This window comes from Miscanthus floridulus, chromosome 19 (assembly GCF_019320115.1).
Source record: "Miscanthus floridulus cultivar M001 chromosome 19, ASM1932011v1, whole genome shotgun sequence".
In the NCBI taxonomy this organism is placed as follows: Eukaryota; Viridiplantae; Streptophyta; class Magnoliopsida; order Poales; family Poaceae; genus Miscanthus; species Miscanthus floridulus.
In genome coordinates this window covers 103994798-104016080 of record NC_089598.1, presented here as the reverse complement: position 1 = coordinate 104016080, position 21283 = coordinate 103994798, and the positions used below count along the sequence as shown (strand labels likewise).

General features: G+C 47.3%; 1 protein-coding gene and 1 pseudogene across 1 annotated transcript; one reads left to right on the top strand and one right to left on the bottom strand.

Annotated features, from left to right (window-relative positions):
* The first annotated feature begins 11509 nt into the window (after window positions 1-11509).
* On the top strand, window positions 11510-15675 carry LOC136526531 (protein Rf1, mitochondrial-like; annotated as a pseudogene).
* A 1522-nt stretch (window positions 15676-17197) lies between these two features.
* LOC136528537 (large ribosomal subunit protein P3) lies at window positions 17198-18601 on the bottom strand. The gene is made up of 2 exons (XM_066521513.1): window positions 18329-18601; window positions 17198-17523 (listed from the first exon to the last, which is right to left on the bottom strand). The coding sequence occupies exons 1-2, from the start codon at window positions 18524-18526 to the stop codon at window positions 17362-17364; spliced, it is 360 nt and encodes a 119-aa protein (XP_066377610.1). The 5' UTR covers window positions 18527-18601; the 3' UTR covers window positions 17198-17361.
* Between the last annotated feature and the right edge of the window lie 2682 nt (window positions 18602-21283).

The window sequence follows — 21283 nt, the reverse complement described above, 5'->3', positions numbered from 1 at the left end:
CAGTCGGTCCGGAAAAGAGCCGGATCCGTGACAAGAGAGGAGCAAGTTTTCCCTGCGCCTATACCCAAGTATGTGCTCAGGACAATAGTCTGTGACTTGCCTAGAGTCATATGCAATGACCGGTCCTTAATCGACACAGACAGGGAAAAAGTGTAACCGGGCTATGCCCTGTTGGCCGCAGGACACAACCCCTCACACCCACCAGTACCAAATCCACATCCCTGTCCGGTCACAATTTTCCTTTTCATTATTCCATCATGATATCATAGTTTAATCACCTATTTGCGAGTAACGGCAGGTTACTCATGCTACTGACATCCTGAGAATAGCAGCTACTCGACCTGTGCTAGTAGGACTCGTGGTGGATATATTTATGCATGTAGTTTCCATAAAATACCTGTACGTAAATGCATATCATATATTCAGTGATCATTTAAAAAAATAGGGGTTATGCACCGGGGCTTGCCTTGGGCAGGTGCCGGGTCCGCAAAGACAGTACCAACAGGCTCCTGGGCTCCCTCCTGTGCGAAGAGCTCCTCCTCGTACTCCCTCTGCACCCTCAGCTAGAGTGCGACCTTCAAACTCCAAATGCCAACCATCCCAATCTGGAGCATCACCAAAAGCAGGAACCGTGATCTCCACCACTGCGAGTCCATCCTCTGCTAACTGGCTCTCATTCCAAGAGTACACCGGCTCTTGACCCTCTAGGTACCCCACATCATGGAGCACTCTCCAAAGCAAAGTCGGCATGCCAAACTCGCTCAAGAAGGTGTCCGTGGTGCGGTGCTCCCACAGGGCCAACGGACGTCGAGGTGCTCTTCCTCCGGTGGACTTACGGGCGGTCTGCTTTGTGCGGGCCATCTGTAGCAAAAGTTCTCTTATTACCTCGGGGAAACATATTTTAGGTGATACAACTTTTATCAAAATGAGATAATCAATTTATAAGGGGAGGAATGCATGAGATGAATGAAATGCACAAGTAACATGATGTATGTACGTGCCGTACGTTCTCACAAACTTAGGAAATAAATGATTTCTAACGACTAATTCGGTGGCATACAACAATCTCTCAAATACGTAGCTAATACGTTCTACACGATAATGTTGTTATGTACCTGCAGAAGATTCATTTCAGCCCAATTCCCAATGAATGCATAAAAGCAGTAAGGTTTTATCTACACGCTCTACACGATATCCCCAGATACGTGTACAACGGTAGTAACTACCCGAACCATCGTCCTATTAACGGCATCGCCTCCACAGACGGAAGACCCATACATGAGATACCTTTGTAAAACATGCGTAGAACATATAATTACTCTAGCATCATATAAGCATTCACCCTAGATCGGCGGTGTGTCCGATCATGCTCTCACAACTCACACTTACCGAGGCGTAGGGGCAATTGATCCATACATTACCACTCAAACAAGTGGCACTCATACAATAGCACGCCGTATGAGCGACGAAAGAGAATTATGATGCAAGAACCCCAGTTAGTACTTAATTAAGCCACCTAAAGTTCTTAACTGGGCATAAAGGATATGATCACTGGCACACTTTATATTTTGAAAATCACATTTTCCAAATGCCTTTTTGTTTTAAATACACTTGTGAACAGTAACACGCTAAACCATGCTCTGATACCAGCTGTAATAGAACCGACCAATTATACGAAATTAAGTAAGAAAATCATCCGCCAAAGCAGACGATTTAGCAAACTTAAGCTCGTATAACCCGGTAGTCCATGAAATCATGAAGGATTTCAAACCAACTTCCATTCCAGCCAAGATCGTAATAAGTTTAGCGTTCACCATCACATATTACATAAAAGTTCACAATCTCAGATACATCAGAGTTTCAACATAGTTATTACAAAACCAGTTCGAATAAAAGTAGCGGAAGTCATTTGTTCAAACCACACACACACTCACGCGGAGTTTAAATATAGTGCCAGCGAATGATCATCTCCAACAAAAGCATCAGACGAGACGTAAGGAATGACCATGCCCATGGTCCTAAGCATCACCCATCGCAGGATACAGGCAGTTGATACAGTAGCCGTAATACATCTGCCCATCTGCAACAAGTGGGAATAAAACCCTGAGTACGAGAAGGTACTCAGCTAGACTTACCCGACATAACCGAAAATAGGTGACACCAAGGATTATGAAGGGCTTTATAGTAGGGTAGCTGACTCATTTGCAAAAAGAAGCATTTTTAGCATTTCAAGAACCTTTCTAAAAGCATTATTGCCAAGTTAATTATTATTAACCTGTCGACTAGATTTGCACCTATACTAGAGTAAACATGTGATTAAGCAGGTAATGATAACCAATGATCACTAAACAACTTCCATACTGTCATATTCATTATAACTGTCCAAGTGTTCCATAAACAATTACTACGATGAAGTAACTCAAGTCAAGTGCTCACTATCCAGGAGCGATGGCGATTCGAATTGATTCCTAACCAGCTGGTGATTTATTCCTTACACAAACCTCACTCACCCGCTAAAGTGAGATATTGATCACCGAGTCAACTTTCCAGGTATCTCGAGTTTGCCAGGAACCACATGTACCCGGGGGCCGACCGACTGCACTTTGGTCTTATCATCTCGCCCCCGTGTCCTACCACACCTGCTCCGGCACAGTGCGCTGCGGGTAATCTACTCGGCCCGAAAAATCTCCCAGCTTTGCGGTCGGAAGGTACTTTATCCGGCCAGCTAAATGTAAGGCATGCGTTCAACATGACTCGAGGCCCAACAACGGTCGGTCCTTAATCGACACAGACGGAAACACTACAGTCCAAAACTCTGCAAGTCTCCGTCCGGTCTCAACTTCATTTAACACCTAGTTATACCATGACTTCATAGTCATCCAAGCAGATCCAGGTAACCACCTATAGCTCGTAGGTGACAGGAAATCACCTGACTTCTACCGGTCTAAGCCAGCTAAGCATTGACTCGACTGTGGATACCAGGGTAACAAGGATATAGTATAACAAAGGTAAACAAGGTATAATGCAGCAACGGTTGCAAACAACTCCTGAACGTAATGCATCAATTAAAGTAAAGCATTTAATTAAATCATTGCAAACTGGGAGAAAAATGCTCCGAGGCTTGCCTCTCTCGAAGGAGCTTGGACGGTGATCGGGGCACTCCGGAAGTTCCTCAACGTCCTCCTCGTCGGCTTCTGGCACTTCCTGCGGCTGCACCTCGAACTGCTCCTCGGGCTCCTCGGGTATGACGACTGGGTTCTCGGTTTGCGATCCTATATGATGCAATGTGCGTAAGTGCTTATGCAATCGGTGCATCTGATGAGATGAATACAATGGATATGTTTGAATGTAAGGTAGTCAACATCATCCAAGAAAATAGACTACAAGCACATGTCATCTACTGCATTCTCTTCTACTACTAATATGTTAATTCAACACATTTTATTAAATGCTTCAAAGATACACCAAAGCTTTACTAATTTCTTAAACACACATGAAGCAACACTTAATTAAACCCTAATTAATAATAGGTTTGAATAGCAACCTCTATTTTTCTTGCTTAGAAACATCTTAGAAAATTACTACAGCATAGTACTACCCTAAGTAGTTTACTAACAGATTTTCATGATATTTGAATGAGTGGATTAGCCTACACAAAAATAACAAGCTATGGCATGATTTTGTATATAAAAATACTTTGAACTGTGAAAAGTGTCAAACAACAGAATTAGTATTTTTCCTAGGTTCTTCATAGCATATAATGACTGTACAAAAATTGTCACATGCATGTTTTATACAAAATTTGCTCTCTAGCTAAAATAACAAAATTCAGCCATTAAAGGCACTTGAACTACACCTCAAAATTTTTCTACAGCACAAGCATGACACATATTTTTCCTAGAAAGTACATTACATAAGAAGATTAACAAACTTGGAATCATATTTTTCTGAAGCCTATAGATTTTTCTACACATTTTTCAAGTTATCAGCAATATACATGATTAAATAAAGTTCTACAGAAAAGTATCTCAAAAATGACATGCAATAATTTTTCCAAGTAGATCTGATGATAAGGAACCTAGCAAAATTTGTTCCAACAGATTTGGAGCTAAAAGGAGTACACAAACATTTTCCAAAGCATTTAAATAGAATTCTGAAAAATCATTTTTGAAATCCCTTTTAAAAGTCAGACGACAAAATACTGGGTGCACCCGGTGCTGTGCACCCGGATCCGATCCAGTGCGCTGACGAGCGGGCCCCCACGGTCAACGGCCCCCACCTGTCGGTCAGACCGAGACAGGGGTGGCGTTAACCGGCCAGCTCTCGCCGACGGCGAGCCAGCCGGCGGTGTGGTCACCACCAGTAGCTCACCCGCGACGAGGCGAACACGGTGCACCAAGAGAAGGCACAGGAGGAGCTCGGGATAGGGCTCGACGGCGCGCATGGCGGAGCGGCGGCGCTGCTCCCGACGGCCGGCCATCTTCGGCCGGGAAGGGGCGCGAAAGGTGGTGCAGGAGCTTCACCGAGCTCGTGCGCGCGAAAAGGTAGCTAGAAGAAGGACGGAGGGCGAGGTCCACGGAGCGGAGCGCTCCGGTGAGCTCGGCCACAACTTCGGCGAGAGATTCCCAGGGAGAGGGAGCTTCTCACGGCTTACCGAGGCGAGCACGAGGTGCGCGATGATGAGTCAGAGATGCGGGCGAGATGGAGGGTTCAATGGCGAGCTAGGACGGCCGGGCGAGCGAGCTCCGACGAGGCGCGGCGCGCGGTGGCTATTGCGGGCGCGCGGTGAGAGGCAGAGAGGCAGCGCGGGAGAGGAGAAATGAGGAGCGCTGGAATGCAGTGGGCGCGTGGGGATTCAAGTCATGGCCAGCAGTGCCAGGACGGCCGCGGCGCGTGGCCGCGCGGTCAGGAGCCCGGCGACGGGTGGCGCCACGCGGCGGTCGGCTTCTGCCGGCGTCAGGACGCAGGCGCGCGAGTGCGGGCGAGCGGGAGGTGCGGCGTGGGCCTGGGCCGGCGATGCGGCTGCTGGGCAAGGGCGAAGCGCTGCGGGAGCAAAGGCGCGGCGCGGAGGCAGGCTGGGCCGCCTATGCGGCTGGGCCGAAAGCGAGGCGGCGGCCCGCGAATGAGAAAAACCCTTTTTCATTTATATTTTCAAGAAATTTTTAAATGCCAGCTTTCAAATATTATTTTGAGCAAGAAAATGACATCTTTTGAAAATGTACCAAAAATGAAAGTTGCTTAAAATTTAATTCTCTACAACTTTGCTTTTATGACCAAAGTCCAATTCTTGATAGATTTTGAATTATAAAATAAAAGTCAATTTTTAACTAAAAATCCAAATTTTGGAGAATTATTTTTAAAGCAAAATTTGGCAATAACTTGAATACAAAATTTGCTCCAAAAATTGTGCTAAATAATTCTAGGTGATTTACAATCATAGCCAAACATGTTTCACTAACCTAGCAAGCATAATTTGGGCAAACAGAAGTCTAAACAAGTATATGCAACATTCATGTTTCACGAGCATGTTTCATATGTTTCGAAACAGTGTTTCAATTGTTATTCACATGATTAGGCATGTATGATTTGGATGCTTGATGATGCATGATATGCGTGATTTGCAGTGCCTAAATGCAGGCATAACACCGGGGTGTTACACAAACCCAGCCTACTCGCGGTTCTAACCAGCTATCCTTATCCGACCACACCTATTTCATCGCCGTTAGCCAACGTTCTATAGCACTTTGATTTCGACAACCAATCGATCGGAATACTACATAGTAATATATGAAACGTAACCATGGACTCATGTTTCGTATGAATGTTTCAAGTGCCGAACATCGAGGAATACATTATGTCATACGCATATGCACATAATTCAGATGCTTACGAAATGTTTCAGCAAAACATTACAATGTAACACCAGGGTGTTACAGGGACTCCGTCGACTCGTTGGAGAACCGCGACAACGAGCAGATGGCCACATCCCAGGTATATGTCCCTTCCCGTTCTGCCCCCTCCCCTCTTAGGGTTTTAGTTGCAATGCCCAAAACCCATTTTTGCCGTGCAAGGTTGCAAAGATAGGTCCAGATTTGTGCTGGACTATTGACCAAAACCCTAGGATTGATTCGTAGATGCGTATTTGTTGTGGATTTTTGACCAATTTGGGGTTCCCCCCCTTTTGTTCGTAGGACCAGAGCGACTCCTCCATCCCTGATGGTGTCCACGAGACTGATTGGTTTGACATGCATGTTGTGAGGATTCGTAAGTGTGAACATGGTCGCCATGCCATTCTCAAGAAATGTTGGGGTGGGAAGACAGAGGGGGGTGAGACAGCGAGTGAACGGCGGCTACGTGGGAGGTGAGTGAACAGTACCCAAGAACCCTAGCCAAGCGGTGAGGCCTTGCTTATATACGATGGCCAGGGCAAGCCAACCGGGCCCAAGCCAGGCTCCACGAGAATGGCCGAATCCGGCGTTCAACCCGGGCCAGACTCCAACTGTACGGTTGGCCAGCCCAAGCCAGGCCCAAGCTCCCTTACCGGCAACCAAACAGGCTAAAATTGGCTCCAGGGAGTTAGGCTAGGGGCTGGCCACCCAATCAAACACACATAGCAGCTCGGCGTTGCACTACTGGCTCTGGCTGGGTTTTCTCTTGGGAAGCGGGGTGTGGGATGGGATGGTTCTGCTTCTGTTTTAAGATGATGCATGCTTCCAGCTTTTGATGATGCGGTAATACTCCTATTTATACGTGTATACTTATCCTCTCATGCAGCGCTGATCTGTCTCTGTTCCAGTTTATTTGATGAGACGCGATCGATCGAGGTTGTTTCTTTATGCATGGATCGGGGACGGGGTGGAAACGTCACAGCTAGCCAGCAATGCAAGCTGTAGAATTATTGCACACGTCACACGGAGGCACACACCGTGCCACATGCATGGTCGATCTCGTTTTAGAGAGAGCCGTGTATGTATACACACAAATACCGGCATAAACAGATGGCACATGCACCAATGCACGGTCGATCTCGTTCACGTACACCCTGTACAATACATCTACAAATACAATACGATACAAGATGGCCGTTACATGCATGTGGTGACAACTAGGCCACACACACGTATATATGCCACACGACGGTAATGAACAATGTGTAGGATGACTTCAACTGCTGTGTATATGCGCCCTTGGGCCAGCAACGACCCATTGACTCTTGAAGGGGCGTATAGTTATGCGGTACTTATGCCATATGAATTTATGCATCGGCCCTTGCTGCCCTTGTTTTAGACATCCGGTAGATCGGGCCCGCTAGAAACTCAACTCCGAGATGTCACGTTACTTCGTCCTGGTAATCTGTTGGCAATATATGGTGGCCTGGCTCCCTGGCATTGGCATCCTACCCACAATCGCCGCAGCCATTGTAGATATTGGCCATGTTCGCTTGAACTTATCGGTCGTACTGTTTCAGCGAAATAATAGTGTTTCTCTCTCCCAACAAATCAGCATCAGCCGTTTTTCTAGCCAGCCGAACAGAGCAATCGTTACGTGACAATAATTGAGATGATGATGGGTTGGAGGATCCTCAAGGTCACCCTACCAGCTCTGTTGGGTTTTGTACTTGTAGCCCCTGGGGCCGATGCATACCCGGAGGTTTTTGGTCGTCCTCAGAAGTTGCATTCACCCATCAACGGACGACGACGAACCTGATCCGAGGATTCATCGACCACGTCTCTCCTCGTTTGGATTCTGCTGCTGCTGGTGGTGCCGCCGACCCGACCTACGTGAGTTCTTTATATCCATCCATATCGTATATAATTCTAAATTCCTGTTACCTGTACTGTGTTTGTTGAGCTAGCTCTGCATTGTTGCTTTGCCTTGTTGCATAACTTAGTTCGCGTTCCATGGAGCTGAGGCCACACCGGATGGCTAGTACGGGTTCATCGCCACGCTGGACGTGTATGGCTTCCCAGACCTGAAGCAGGGACAAGGCACCTGGCCGGTCGTGGACGAAGGGAACGTCGCACAGGCAAAAGCCAAAGCCATTATCATCGGCTGGAATGTTTTGCCAGCTCTGTACGGCGATTCGCGCACGCATTTCTTTACTTCCTGAACAGTAAGCTAGTCTTCACTCTCCTTCTCTTAGTAGAAAGATACTATATATGTATGTATAGGTGTGCAATGGTGTCCAATTCCTCAAAAATACTAGTACTACATATTAGCCCGGTTCGTTTCGCTGAATTTTGGCTTATGCTGATTTGTTGCGAGAGTAAAACACTGTTTATTCGCTGAAACACTAAGTTCGCAGGACGACGGGTTTACAAAGACGGGCTGCCTCAACACCGAGTGCGCCGGATTCCAGCCGGGGAAGGGCGCAGCGATAAAACACTGTTCATTCGCTGAAACACTAAGTTCGCAGGATGACGGGTTTACAAAGACGGGCTGCCTCAACACCGAGTGCGCCGGATTCCAGCCGGAGAAGGGCGCAGCGATAGCTCCCGGAGACGTCATCGAGAACGTCTCCACTCCCAAGGGCGGGAAGTCGGGAACAAGCAAAATCTGAGCCTTAAGATCGTCAAGCAGGGCGGCGCGTCGGGCGACTGGGTGGTGCACGCGGGCCTGAACAGTGAGCCGGCGCCCATCGGCCGCTTCCCCCGGTCGCCCTTCACAACCGGAGGCTTCGCGGAGAAGGCGGCGGCCGCGCGGTTCGGCGGCATGGTGACGGCGCCCGCCGCGGACAATCCGCCGGCGCCCATGGGCAGCGGCTACCTGCCTGGGGCATCCGCCACGTCCGTGACCGGCGTCCAGTTCGTCGGCCCCGACGGGCGTGCGTCGCCGGTGACGTCGGACCTGCCCAAGCTGGAGAGCAGGCCCGAGGCGTACGCCGTCAGCCCCGTGGAGAATGGCAGCTTCTACGGTGGACCGGCCAAGGCCGCGGCGTGATTAATTAGTCCGTATTATCGTATTCGTAATTTCGTATGCATGTGATGGTCTGCTCTGCTCGATAATAACCGTACGTGTCGGAACACTCAATTATTCTTCTACGTATTGCACGTCCAATGTCTCCTTTTTTCTGAACTTATGTAACAGACAGAGGTAACAAAATCAATATGTCGTACGGGTTTCTTTAAACATATGTGCATGCATGAGAAAATCAAAGGAAGGTCCTCATAGCTAGAAAGAGGTAAATAGCTTATAAAAATTTATATAATAATACTAAGCAAAATAGTTAGACAAATATGAGGTAAAGCGAATGTTACGCTAGCCTACTAAAAAAGCAAGTCATCTATCTCAATTCTAGTTTCTATAATCTCTATGCACATAAAGGCTACGTCACTGCACTAAGTTAGTGAGCTCTCAAAAATTAACTAAAGAGCCTCACTAACCACTAGACACAACACAAGCTAGCTCTCAAAACTAATTACACTAAAGAGCTTAGCTACACTAAGAATGTAAATACACGAGATGGATAGTGAGTTATACCACTGTGTCGAGGAGTCAGCCAATCACAAGATGATCACAATCAATCACAATGAATACCAAAAAATCATCGGGACAAGATGACATAATAATTTTTTACCGAGGCACAACCAACACAAGATAAGGATCACATAAGCCACCAGCAATTCACTAGAGTATATTTTCTCTCCATCGGAAAAAGGTCAAGAACCCCTCACAATCACCACGATCGGAGCCGGAGACAAGCACCTTCCTCCGCTCGACGATCCTCGCTGCACCAAACCGTCTAGGTGGTGGCAACCACCAAAAGAAACAAACAAAACCGCAGCGAAACACAATTACCAAGTGCCTTTAGATGTAATCACTCAAGGAATACACTTGGATTCACTCTCAATCTCACAAAGATGATGAATCAATGATGGAGATGAGTGAGAGGGCTTTGACTAAGCTCACAAGGTTACTATATCAATACAAATGGTCAAGAGAGTGAGCTTGAGCCGGCCATGTGGCTTAAATAGAAGCCCCCACGAAATAGAGCCGTTGGGCTCACACTGCAGCCCAACCCAGGGTGACCGGACGCACGCCACCCAGCGTCCGGTCGCTGGATCTGCGCCACGTGTCCTCCGCGTTTGACGTTCACCACACGACCTTAACGGTCAAGTTCTGCCGCGCCAGTGCCTAAGTGACGACCGAACGCACGCAACCACGACCACGCCGCGTCAGGTCAACACAACCGCGCGCGCCGCCAACAAGCGACCGGACGCGCCGATCAACTCCAGAGCCCGCGCGTCAGGTCGGTTCCAGTAAGGTTCTAGAGCCGCTTTTACGCTATCGGACGCGTCAGGTCCATCGCGACCGGACGCTGAGCAGTGTTCAGCCCGAGTCCAGTCACTTTTCTCTTCCGAGTCCGGTCAACAACCAAACCGAGATTGAGCGCGCCACCAAGTTTTATAAATGATCGGACGTTCACCACATGAGTCCGGTCACTTCGACAACAGCGTCCGGTCACTGATTTTCAGTGACAAACAACTCCACCACTTCACCAACCTCTCCACCCTTGCTCAAATATGCCAACCACCAAGTATATCACCTTGTGCACATGTGTTAGCATATTTTCATAAATATTTTCAAGGGTGTTAGCACTCTACTAGATCTAAATGCATATGCAATGAGTTAGAACATCTAGTGGCACTTTGATAACCGCATTTCGATATGAATTTCACCCCTCTTAATAATACGGATATCGATCCTAAATGTGATCACACTCGCTAAGTGTCTTGATCACCAAACCAAAACGCTCCTATCAAGTTTCACCTTTGCCTTGAGCTTTTTATTTTTTCTCTTTCTTCTTTTCAAGTCCAAGCACTTGATCATCATGTCTACACCATCCTCATGATCTTCACCAATTGTTCCATCACTTGAAATAGTGCTACCTATCTTATGATCACTTTGATAAACCAAGTTAGCACATATAGTTTCATAAATTTACCAAAACCAGACTAGAGCTTTCAACGGTGTAATAAAAAAATTAAAATGCAGTTTCTAGATGACACAAGCAAGAAATTCTCAAGGCGATACACATGGCAAGTTGACGTACGTAGGGCTCTCTACGGCAGTGGCGACCATGGGTGAGATCAAAGGAGCACAGCTTCTAATCCTCCTCGTCCCCCTTTTGACCTTTTCAGAATAATGTTGGCCGGGTTTTATACAACGGATGTACTTCCCTATCTCTACGATATTAAAATTATGCACTCTAGTTTGAAATCCCAATGCGTATTCCATTTCGTGACAAAACAAGCATTTGACTTTTTTCATAAAAATATTTTAAAAAAACAATGTATATAAACTGATGTTATTTGATAATTCCTTGTATCACACAACTGATATTAACAGAACAATTGTCGGTAATCAGTCCTAACGAAAAAAAATGAAATTGAATATTTGACATGTGTGAGCACAAAGGTAATACGTAGGCCTCCTTTGGAATGCTATAGTTTGACAGAAATCGGTTCATTTTCACAAGACCGAAGTGGGCTGAGATTCGGTCAAACACATGGATAAGGAATTGGATATTGGGCCTTGGCCCTTGGGCTGGCGGGTCGGGCTTCAGCTGGTGGGTCGGGCTGCTTGTTCAATTGTCATGAGTTATGTGTGTCATGGGTCGGGTGTCAACAGAACTCGGAAGTCTGAACCTGTTGGCTGTTGCTCGTCTCCTACCTCGCGGAACCAGTCGCGTCCTTCCAATCCTAGTTCTGTCTTGCTGCTCCATTCCCAAAATCTCCATTCAGTTAGCTGCTTGTTATCGAGTGTGTAACACGCCGCTGTCGGCCTCTCACCGGAGGCCGAGAGAAGCAGCCCGAACCTGGGCGCCATATCCCATGCACGCGGCAATGTCGTCTCATGCCCGCACCTCCTCCGCCGTCTTCACCCCCGCCGCTTCCTCCTCGCCGTCACCGCACGCAACCTTCTCAAGGGCCTTTGTGAAGCAAAGCGGGTAGACGAGGCTTTGGGCATCCTTCTCCACAGAATGCCTGAGTTAGGCTGTGTGCCTGATGTTTTCTCGTACTGCATACTTCTGAAGAGCCTCTACAACGACGGAATGAGTGGCCAGGCAGATGAATTGCTACGGATGATGGCTGAAAGGGGATCTGTCTGCTCGCCCACCGTGGTTGCATATAATACGGTCATCGATGGCTTCTTTAAGGAGGGCAATGTTGCTAAAGCATGTGATCTATTCAATGAAATGATGCAGCGGGGCATTTCACCTAATCTATTGACATATAACTCCATTGTTCATGCACTGTGTAAGGCAAGAGCAGTGGACAGGGCAGAGGCCGTCCTTCGACAAATGTTTGATAAAGGTGTTCAGCCAGATCGTAGGATGTATAATAACTTGATCTATGGATATTCCTCTATGGGCCAGTGGAGGGAGGCAGTGAGGGTATTTAAAGAGATGACAAGACAGGGCATCTTACCAAATGTTTTTATTTCGAGCATGTTAATGGCTTCCCTCTGCAAGTATGGAAAAAACAAGGATGCTAGAGATGTGTTTGACTTAATGGCAATGAAGGGCCTAAAACCTGATATTGTCTCCTACCTAATTATGCTCAGCGGGTACGCTACTAAAGGATGACAGGTCTCTTCAATTTAATGCTAGGAGATAGTATTGAACCTGACGTCCATATTTTCAATGTGCTAATCAAGGCATATGCTAACTTTGGAATGCTAGATAGGGCTACGGTTATCTTCAATGAAATGAGTGAGCAAGGAGTGAAACCTGATGTGGTAACCTATTCAACAGTGATTGCTACGCTTTGCAGAATTGGTAAGATGGATGATGCTGTGGAAAAATTTAATTAGATGATTGATCAAGGAGTAGCACCCAATATATGTACTTACTGTTGCCTGATTCAAGGTTTTTGTATTCATGGTGGTTTGCTGAAAGCCAAGGAATTGGTTTTGGAAATGATGAAGAAAGGTATGTGTGAGACCCCGCTAGCTGGGCCGGTCGTGGGCTGGGCCGAATGGCTGATACTGTAGCACAAAGGTGATGTGAGGCAGTAGCTCGGGTTGCTGGTAGCCCTGGATAACGAGCCGGCTCGGCTCGTTCTGGCTCGTTAAGATAACGAGCTAGCTCGGCTCGGCTCGTTATTCTAACGAGCCAGAAAGCCAGCTCGGCTCGGCTCGTTAAAAGCTCGAGCTGGCTCGTTAAGCTCGCGAGCCAGGTATAAAAAATACACAAAATATAATATTTGTATTTATTTAAAGTTTGAGAATAATAATAATACAAAAGAAATGCATCTAGACCAGTTACCAGTCAATTTATAGGGTCTAGATCAGTTACCAGTCAATTATAAAGTGCAAGACATGAAGTAATACAAAAACTAATACAAGTTTTGATACTTTTTTTCCTGAAAGCTTGGCTCGTTTAGCTCGCGAGCTGGCTCGAGTTGGCTCGTTATAGCTAACGAGCTAAAATCTTGGCTCGGCTCGGCTCGTTATCATAACGAGTCGAGCCGAGCCGAGCCGAGTCGAGCCAGCCACGAGCCGAGCGAGCTAACGAGCTTCGAGTTTTTCGTCCAGCCTTAGTTGCTTGTTACTGTAGCACGCGGAACACTGTAGCACCGAAGTAGTACCACCTCTGAAGCTGAAGTTGAGCCAAACCAACTTAAATAGCCAGGCCAAAGGACGTGTATAGTAATCTTTGGTTAACCGTTTTACGCGAAGCGAGGACGAAAGCGTAAATGGGTTGCTACGTATGTGGGGCCCACTCCTCGGTAGAATGGGCCTATGCTGTGTCCTGGGCTTGGGGCGTTACAAATGGTATTCAGAGCCAGCTCTCGCGGTTTCACGGATATATGGCTCGGGAGCTCGGACAGGCTGCGCATGGAGCATGGAGCATGGCACTTGGGCCGAGGAGCTAGGAATATAGACGTGGGCCAAAAGAGTCGAGCGGTTTCACGGACATATGGCTCGGGAGCCTGGACAGGTCGCGCTTGGCACTTGGGCCGGGGAGCTGGGAATATGGACGTGGGCCAAGATAGTCGATCCTGGACACGTTTAAGTAGGTTGGTTCGGCCCTCGACGAGGACGTCGAGTCCTTGGGGTGTTACAAATGGTATTCAGAGCCAACTCTCGCGGTTTCATGGATATATGGCTCGGGAGCTCGGACAGGCTGCGCATGGAGCATGGAGCATGGCACTTGGGCCGAGGAGCTAGGAATATAGACGTGGGCCAAGAAAGTCGAGCGGTTTCATGGACATATGGCTCGGGAGCCTGGACAGGTCGCGCTTGGCACTTGGGCCGGGGAGCTGGGAATATGGACGTGGGCCAAGATAGTCGATCCTGGACACGTTTAAGTAGGTTGGTTCGGCCCTCGACGAGGACGTCGAGTCCTTAAGGGTGGGTGTATGTGAGACCCCGCTAGCTGGGCCGGTCGTGGGCTGGGCCGAATGGCTGATACTGTAGCACAAAGGTGATGTGAGGCAGTAGCTCGGGTTGCTGGTACTGTAGCACACGGAACACTGTAGCACCGAAGTAGTACCATGTCGGAAGCTGAAGTTGAGCCAAACCAACTTAAATAGCCAGGCCAAAGGACGCGTATAGTAACCTTTGGTTAACCGTTTTACGTGAAGCGAGGACGAAAGCGTAAATGGGTTGCTACGTAGGTGGGGCCCACTCCTCGGTAGAATGGGCCTATGCTGTGTCCTGGGCTTGGGGCGTTACAGTATGCGTCCTAAGTCCTAACACTGTTTTTTTCAGTTCGATAATCAATAACCTTTGCAAACAAGGAAGAGTAATGGATGCACAAAATATATTTGACTTAACTGTAAATATTGGTCTGCGTCCTACTGTTTGGGAGTATAGTTTGCTGATGGATGGGTACTGTCTAGTTGGCAAGATGAATATTTGATGCTATGGTGTCAGCTGGCATTGAACCAAATGATGTAGTGTATGGTAGTTAATGGCTATTGTAAAGTTGGAAGGATCGATGAAAGGTTGAGTCTTTTCAGAGAAATTTTGCATAAGGGAATAAAGCCTTCAACTAGTTTATACAACATCATACTTCATGGGTTATTTCAGGCTGGGAGAACGGTTCCTGCAAAGGTGAAATTTCATGAATGACTGAAAGTGGAATCGCAATGGACACATATACTTACAACATAGTTCTTGGTGGACTTTTTAAAAACAGCTGCTCTGATGAAGCAATCTTGCTTTTCAAAGAACTACATGCAATGAATGTAAAGATTGATATCACAACTCTCAATATCATGATAGCTGGAATGTTTCAAATCAGGAGAGTTGAAGAAGCCAAGGATCTGTTTGCTTCAATCTCAGGAAATGGACTGGTACCTTGTGTTGTAACTTACACTGTAATGATGATAAATCTTATAAAAGAAGGATTGATGGAAGAGGCAGACGATATGTTTTCATCCATGGAGAATTCCGGTTGTGACCCTGAGTCTCGATTGTTGAATCATGTGGTTAGAGAATTACTAGAGAAAGATGAAATAGTCAGGGCTGGAACTTACTTGTCCAAAATTGACGAGAGAAATTTCTCAGTTGAACATTCAACCACAACGTTGCTGATTGATCTCTTCTCAAGCAAAGGGACTTGTCGGGAACACATAAGATTTCTCCCTGCAAAGTATCATTTTCTTGGAGGGGCCAACCTGTATTGATTGTTAGTAAATCTTACAAGGAAGCATAGATCTCAAAAAAAAAATCTTGACTCGCTGATTTCACCTGGGAAATTGCTGCAAGTTAAAAGTCATGTAGATGTGAGATTTTCTCTCGTAACATTAGCATATTTATCATGGTTGCTAATACAACTGATGTTGTACTTATGAAGAATGACTTCTGAATTCTTACAGACAATGTAGCACTTGTGATCACACGAGGCATGATATAATGAATATTTTTTGAATCAGTCCTTTCACGCACCTACCACTGGTAGGCTAAATGTGATCTTATGTAAAACAGTTAGTTCACTTAATGTGCATGTTTTCTTGGAAGATTTCTTCTCATTTGACCTGCTTGATATTCAGATGTTCTTTTACTTTTGATTCAACAATTCTGTACCGAATGTTTAGGTAAATGGCCTGATGATGGAGCCTCGTTTGATGTTTTTGGAAGCATATTCGCTCGGCGGATGGCGCAGCATTATTGATGTTTTACTCTCCAACTGTGTGCTTTCCGTACACAACTGATGCGTGATTCTCTCTTGTAGCATGTTTTGTCATGGCTGTTAACACAACTGATGCTGCAGTTATGAAGAATGAGATTGTGACTGCTGAATTCTGATGGAGAATGTAGCATGCGTGGGTGAACTCTCTTGGCGACCTGGCTGAGCTGCCGAGCTCGTCATGTCATGGCGCTTGGGTTCTCTTCTCGATCATGGCGCAGAACAAAAGCAGTTCTCGGGTTGGAGTCGGACGGAGAACCTTGGGGTCTCTGCTCATGACGCAAAACAGAGCACCTGAGGATCAAGCGTGTCGGTGCCAGGCGATCCACGAGCGGGCGCTGCCTCGAGTTGCGGATATGATTTTAGTCAATTTTTAACTGATCAAATGAACTAGGATGGTCAAATACAAAATTTAGCACCGGAGCAAATATATGCTAATTTTGGTCAAAATATAACTAAAAATTTGGCTTTGTGTTATTCTCTAAAACAAGTGTGGGTAACCAAACACAGCTAAAGTACGGTGCCATTTTTAAAGGACCAGATGTTAAATTTGTGAACTTATATTGTTTTTTAGAAGAAAAAAATGGCTTTTTTGGACTTTTGGTAAGGTGATGACAAATGCTGAAATCATCCGGTCACGGCGAAGCCGTATTAGTGGGATGTCTTATCTGCAAACAATTGGACTTCAACGTAGTATTAGTGGGGAGGAACTTAATTCTTGTCTGAAAACAATTGGACTTCAACGTAAGTTGTACAGAATCGTTGTTGAGGGGTTGCACAGGTTTTAGTATTAACTTCACAGCTCAAACAAGTATTTGCAATCTCTGGCGATGTAATCTCTGGCGTGTGGGGGCGATGTGAGGCTTCAGAGCTAGGAAATCCTCCGGCAAACAACCTTCGCCATGATCCAAGCACCCTGGGGTCACTGCTTCATACACAATGTCCACCCAACACAAATAAGGAAGCATTTGCTCCGCAACAAACTTAAAGCTAACATAATAGCATAGACAGTTCCATGCACCCAAATTATAGCCCAGAACAATCACGACGCAGAGCGGCAAGGAAAATATTTGATTCCAAACAACATATCAAATTCTCACATAAACTGGAACAGATCGCTTGTAACAATTACCAAGAGTTCTTCAGGTTCACAGGACAGCAAAAATAAATCCGCGATAGGACCAAATCACCACCACTTATGGGAGCCAAATGACACAACTCTAATCGAACAGGGAGAATCCCATATCGTCGTCGCTCTCTTCCTTCTCCTCTTCCTTCTTCTCCTCCTTGGGAGCCTCAGCCGCAGCACCACCTGATGCAGCTGCGGCACCACCACTGGCGCTAACCATCATTGCACCACCACCGACAGCACCGACAATCACCTGCACAAGATAAAATATTGAACATCAGGATGTGTTGAAGATGAACAAACCTGCAGATATGATTCACGCAGACAACATTGAAAGACTACACAACTAATCATCATAAACATTGCCACAATCAACAGTTTCTTGATTCAACCAGATCACAGGTACCATTGACATCAAGTGTCAGGCAATTTACAAATCAAAAAGCTTATACTGCTAGCAACTCAGTTGGGTGAATCCTACCACTTGCAAATACAGGTTTGGGTGAATCCTATAACTTACACGATTGTGCTTACAATCATACAAAGCACATGGGCTTGAAGCAAAAGGTTTGTTACGTTGAAACTCAAATTAATTTTGCTAATTTTAACAACAGTAACAGCTAACAACTTAGTAACATTGCAGCATAAGTATATGGATGGTATAAGCATATACCAAGTACATATAACATATATGAGGAAGGACCGTGAATGCTGTAGATCAGCGACAGCTCAGAATTCTAATGACCAAAAGGAAACACTCCAATATATAGTTCTATACCAATAGACAGCCACCACTATAAGCTGCTATTGCTAGAATTCTAATGACCAAAAAGAAACACTCCAATCTATAGTTCTATTTAGACAGCCCACCACCTAGACAACCTATTGCTCTACAGGCGCACGATCAGAAAGTGCGATCCATCCAAACAAGTACAGACAACTTTGCCTACACAACTGCACTGTACAAACGTTAGATCCCGCGCGGGGGGGGGGGGGGGGGGGGGGGGGGGGGGGGGGGGGGGGGAGGGAGGGCAGAAGGGTGTCGACGGCGAGCAGACCTGGAAGACGGCGGAGGTGGGGGTGACCATAGAGAATGACGACTGGACGCCGGAGGCTGAGTCGGCCGCGGATGCAGCAGCGACGAGGGCGCGCTGCAGCGCGTAGGGGGTGGCGGCGGAGGCCTCGATCTCGCCGGAGTGCTGCTTGGCAGTCCACTCGCCGCCGGAGTTGCGGCACACGAAGGTGTAGACGCCCATGTCGCTGGTTCCTGCGTGCGCGGCGGCGAGGGAGGGAGGAAGGGGGGGGCGGAGGCTTTGGGGATTTGGAAGGCTGCTGGGGCGAAACCCTAGCGGTGGGTGGGTTTATGTAGTGTTTTCTTGGGCCCGTGCTGGCGCGGGAAGAGCCCGTGAAACCGTGTTGGATCGGGTCCTCATGGTTGGGCCGGACCAAGATTACTTGGGCTTAGTTCGTTTAACACTTGGCCCAACATCAAGGAAACACACAAGGACACAAACATGAAACATGTGCAAAATTTGTAGGAGGAAATCCATTTGACCCAGGGTCGTGCGATTTCTACCCTCATTTATACAACCAGATTAATCTCCCTTAAAAACGCTAATGCTAGGAAGCGGACGTCCGAGAGATCGGACGCACTGTTGGTCGGTCGCGCGACGCTAGGCCAAGACCCCTACTCCTCTGTTTCTAAATAAAAAAAATCAGCTTGTCCATGTACGCGTTTCTGTCCACTCACTTGTTCCTATCCGCTCGCCTGCTGCCTCCAGCGCTCGGCCGCTAGCCCAGCCAGGTGCAGCGCGCGACTGCCTCCGAGGCGCAGTGCTCGGACGTTGACCTTGCCAGGTCACTCCAGCGCGCCACTGCCGCCATCCCCCGTTGCGTCTCCGTCTCCCGAGGCCAAGCCCGTCCTTCGCTGCGCCCAGGGTGCGCTGGCCCAGGCCACGGAGCATGTGCTCGCTAGGGGTGCTCGCGCACCTCACGCAGGCGCTCACCCAGGTCGCCGAGCAGGTCGTCACCAGAGGGCACACTAGCGAGCTCCATGTGCCACGATAGTGTTGAGCTCCGTGATTCATCCAAGCAGCAAGGTGACATTACATGTTGAAAACGCATGTTGCAAAAGTATATTTTAAGTGTTTCAGATATTTTATCCGGATGTTGCAAGCGTTTTATGTGGATGTTGCAAAAGTAGATCAGGACGTTACAAACGTTGCAATGGTTGTACACGTGTGTTGCAAGCTTTTGTTCCCAATATTTCAGTTGTTTTTCTCGACATACGTTGTAAGTGTATTTATTTGAATATTGCGCGTATTTCACACATATGTTGCATCTATTTTATCTGGATGTTGCATGTATTTTGCAATGGCTTTTTCAAGCGTTTTCATGTGTTTTTACAAGTATTTCAGACGTATGTTGTAAATATTTCATTTGGATGTTTCAAAAGTAGATCGAGCGTTGCATCTCCCTCCTCGCCTTCTGCTATCTTGCCTAGGTGTGTACTCTACTTCTTGTTGCTGGTGATGTTTGGACGACGTGGGCCCGCGTGGGGACGGACGGCGTGGGTAGGGCGAGTCGTACGAGCTATGCAGAATCCGAGCGGGCCAGCATCGGTCCTAAGATTTTTTTTGGACCTAGAACGAAGCTAAAATTTTGGGCCTTTTGATATAACCATGATAATAGTACTAGTACTATCCATTAGTAGCATATATACACACATATACAAAATGTTACTAATAAGCAATTAACAGAATGCAAAAGCAATATTCATATAAAATAATTTATATACATATTAAATTATCTCAAAAAATTCTTCTAACATTCCTTAATGCGAAGTCATCGATGATGGTGTCAATATCAATCTCAACCAACAATCGCTTCTCAATGCACAATGTAGGGATTGAAACAACTAGTAACTATAATTTCATAAAGTAGGGATCGAAACAATTAGTAACTAAATTTCAGATTCCTACCCTACCTTGGTGGTTGCTACCGCCTGGCGCCTGCCTCCTCGGCTGGAACTGCCGATTGTTGCATAGGGAATCAGGGATCGGATCACGTAAGAGGTGAGATTAGGGCCCTTGTGAGGTATGATTTGTCGCTCGCTCTGTCGCTCTACTCTGCTAGAAGTGGACGCCGTGTTGCCGCCAGGCCCCGCCACGCGCCATGCGCCCACGCCGCACACGCATGAAAGGAAAGGCCGAAGGTCGTGTACTCGCATGACTCCAGGCTCGCATCTCGCGCGCCGTGATCACAGTAGTCAAGGAGTCGGGGATCTGGCTACTGGCGTCTACGTATTACTACTGTATACATACATGGGTTGGGCCCATCAGAGGCCTAGGCCTAGGACGGTCGTCCCTCTCGCCCCCCCCCCTCAGGGTCAGGCCTAGAGCGGGTGGGACGTGCGGAACGGAGTAGGCGTGGATCGTGGGGAGAAGCGTCTATACGTGGGCCTCGCGCCAGACGTCCGGGCGCTAGTCGTTCAAAAAAAACCTATCCTCCATCAACTTTTAAAATCATTTTTTTGCACGTGAGGTTTTTGTACATTGGTTTTATTGGAGGCGAATCCATGGCGACACCGGCTGAATCTATAGCCCTTCCTCTCCCTCTGCCGCCGTCGCCACCTCTCCTCTTCCTCCTCACTGCTGCCACCGTGCCTCCCCCTCCCCCCCCCAACCACGACGGCTCCACGGAGGCCAGATCTAGTGAGAAGGCAGGCAATCTAGAGAGCGAGCGCTGGGCGACGAGGTTGCGGCGACGGCGATCCCACACCAGATCTCCGTTATCGATGGCGCCCTAGCGTCCACCCGTGTCCCAGTGAGTGACCTGCAAATCCAGCAAGGCTAGTCCATCCCGTGCCTCCATGGCGGCCACTACCATCCCCTTGGCAAGGTCAAGGAGCGCTCGGAATCTATTGAGGTTCCATCTCTTTCTCTCCCTCTATGATGGTGATTTCGTCCTACTTACTCTCTCCCTCGATTTCTTGATTTGATCCCTCACTAGAG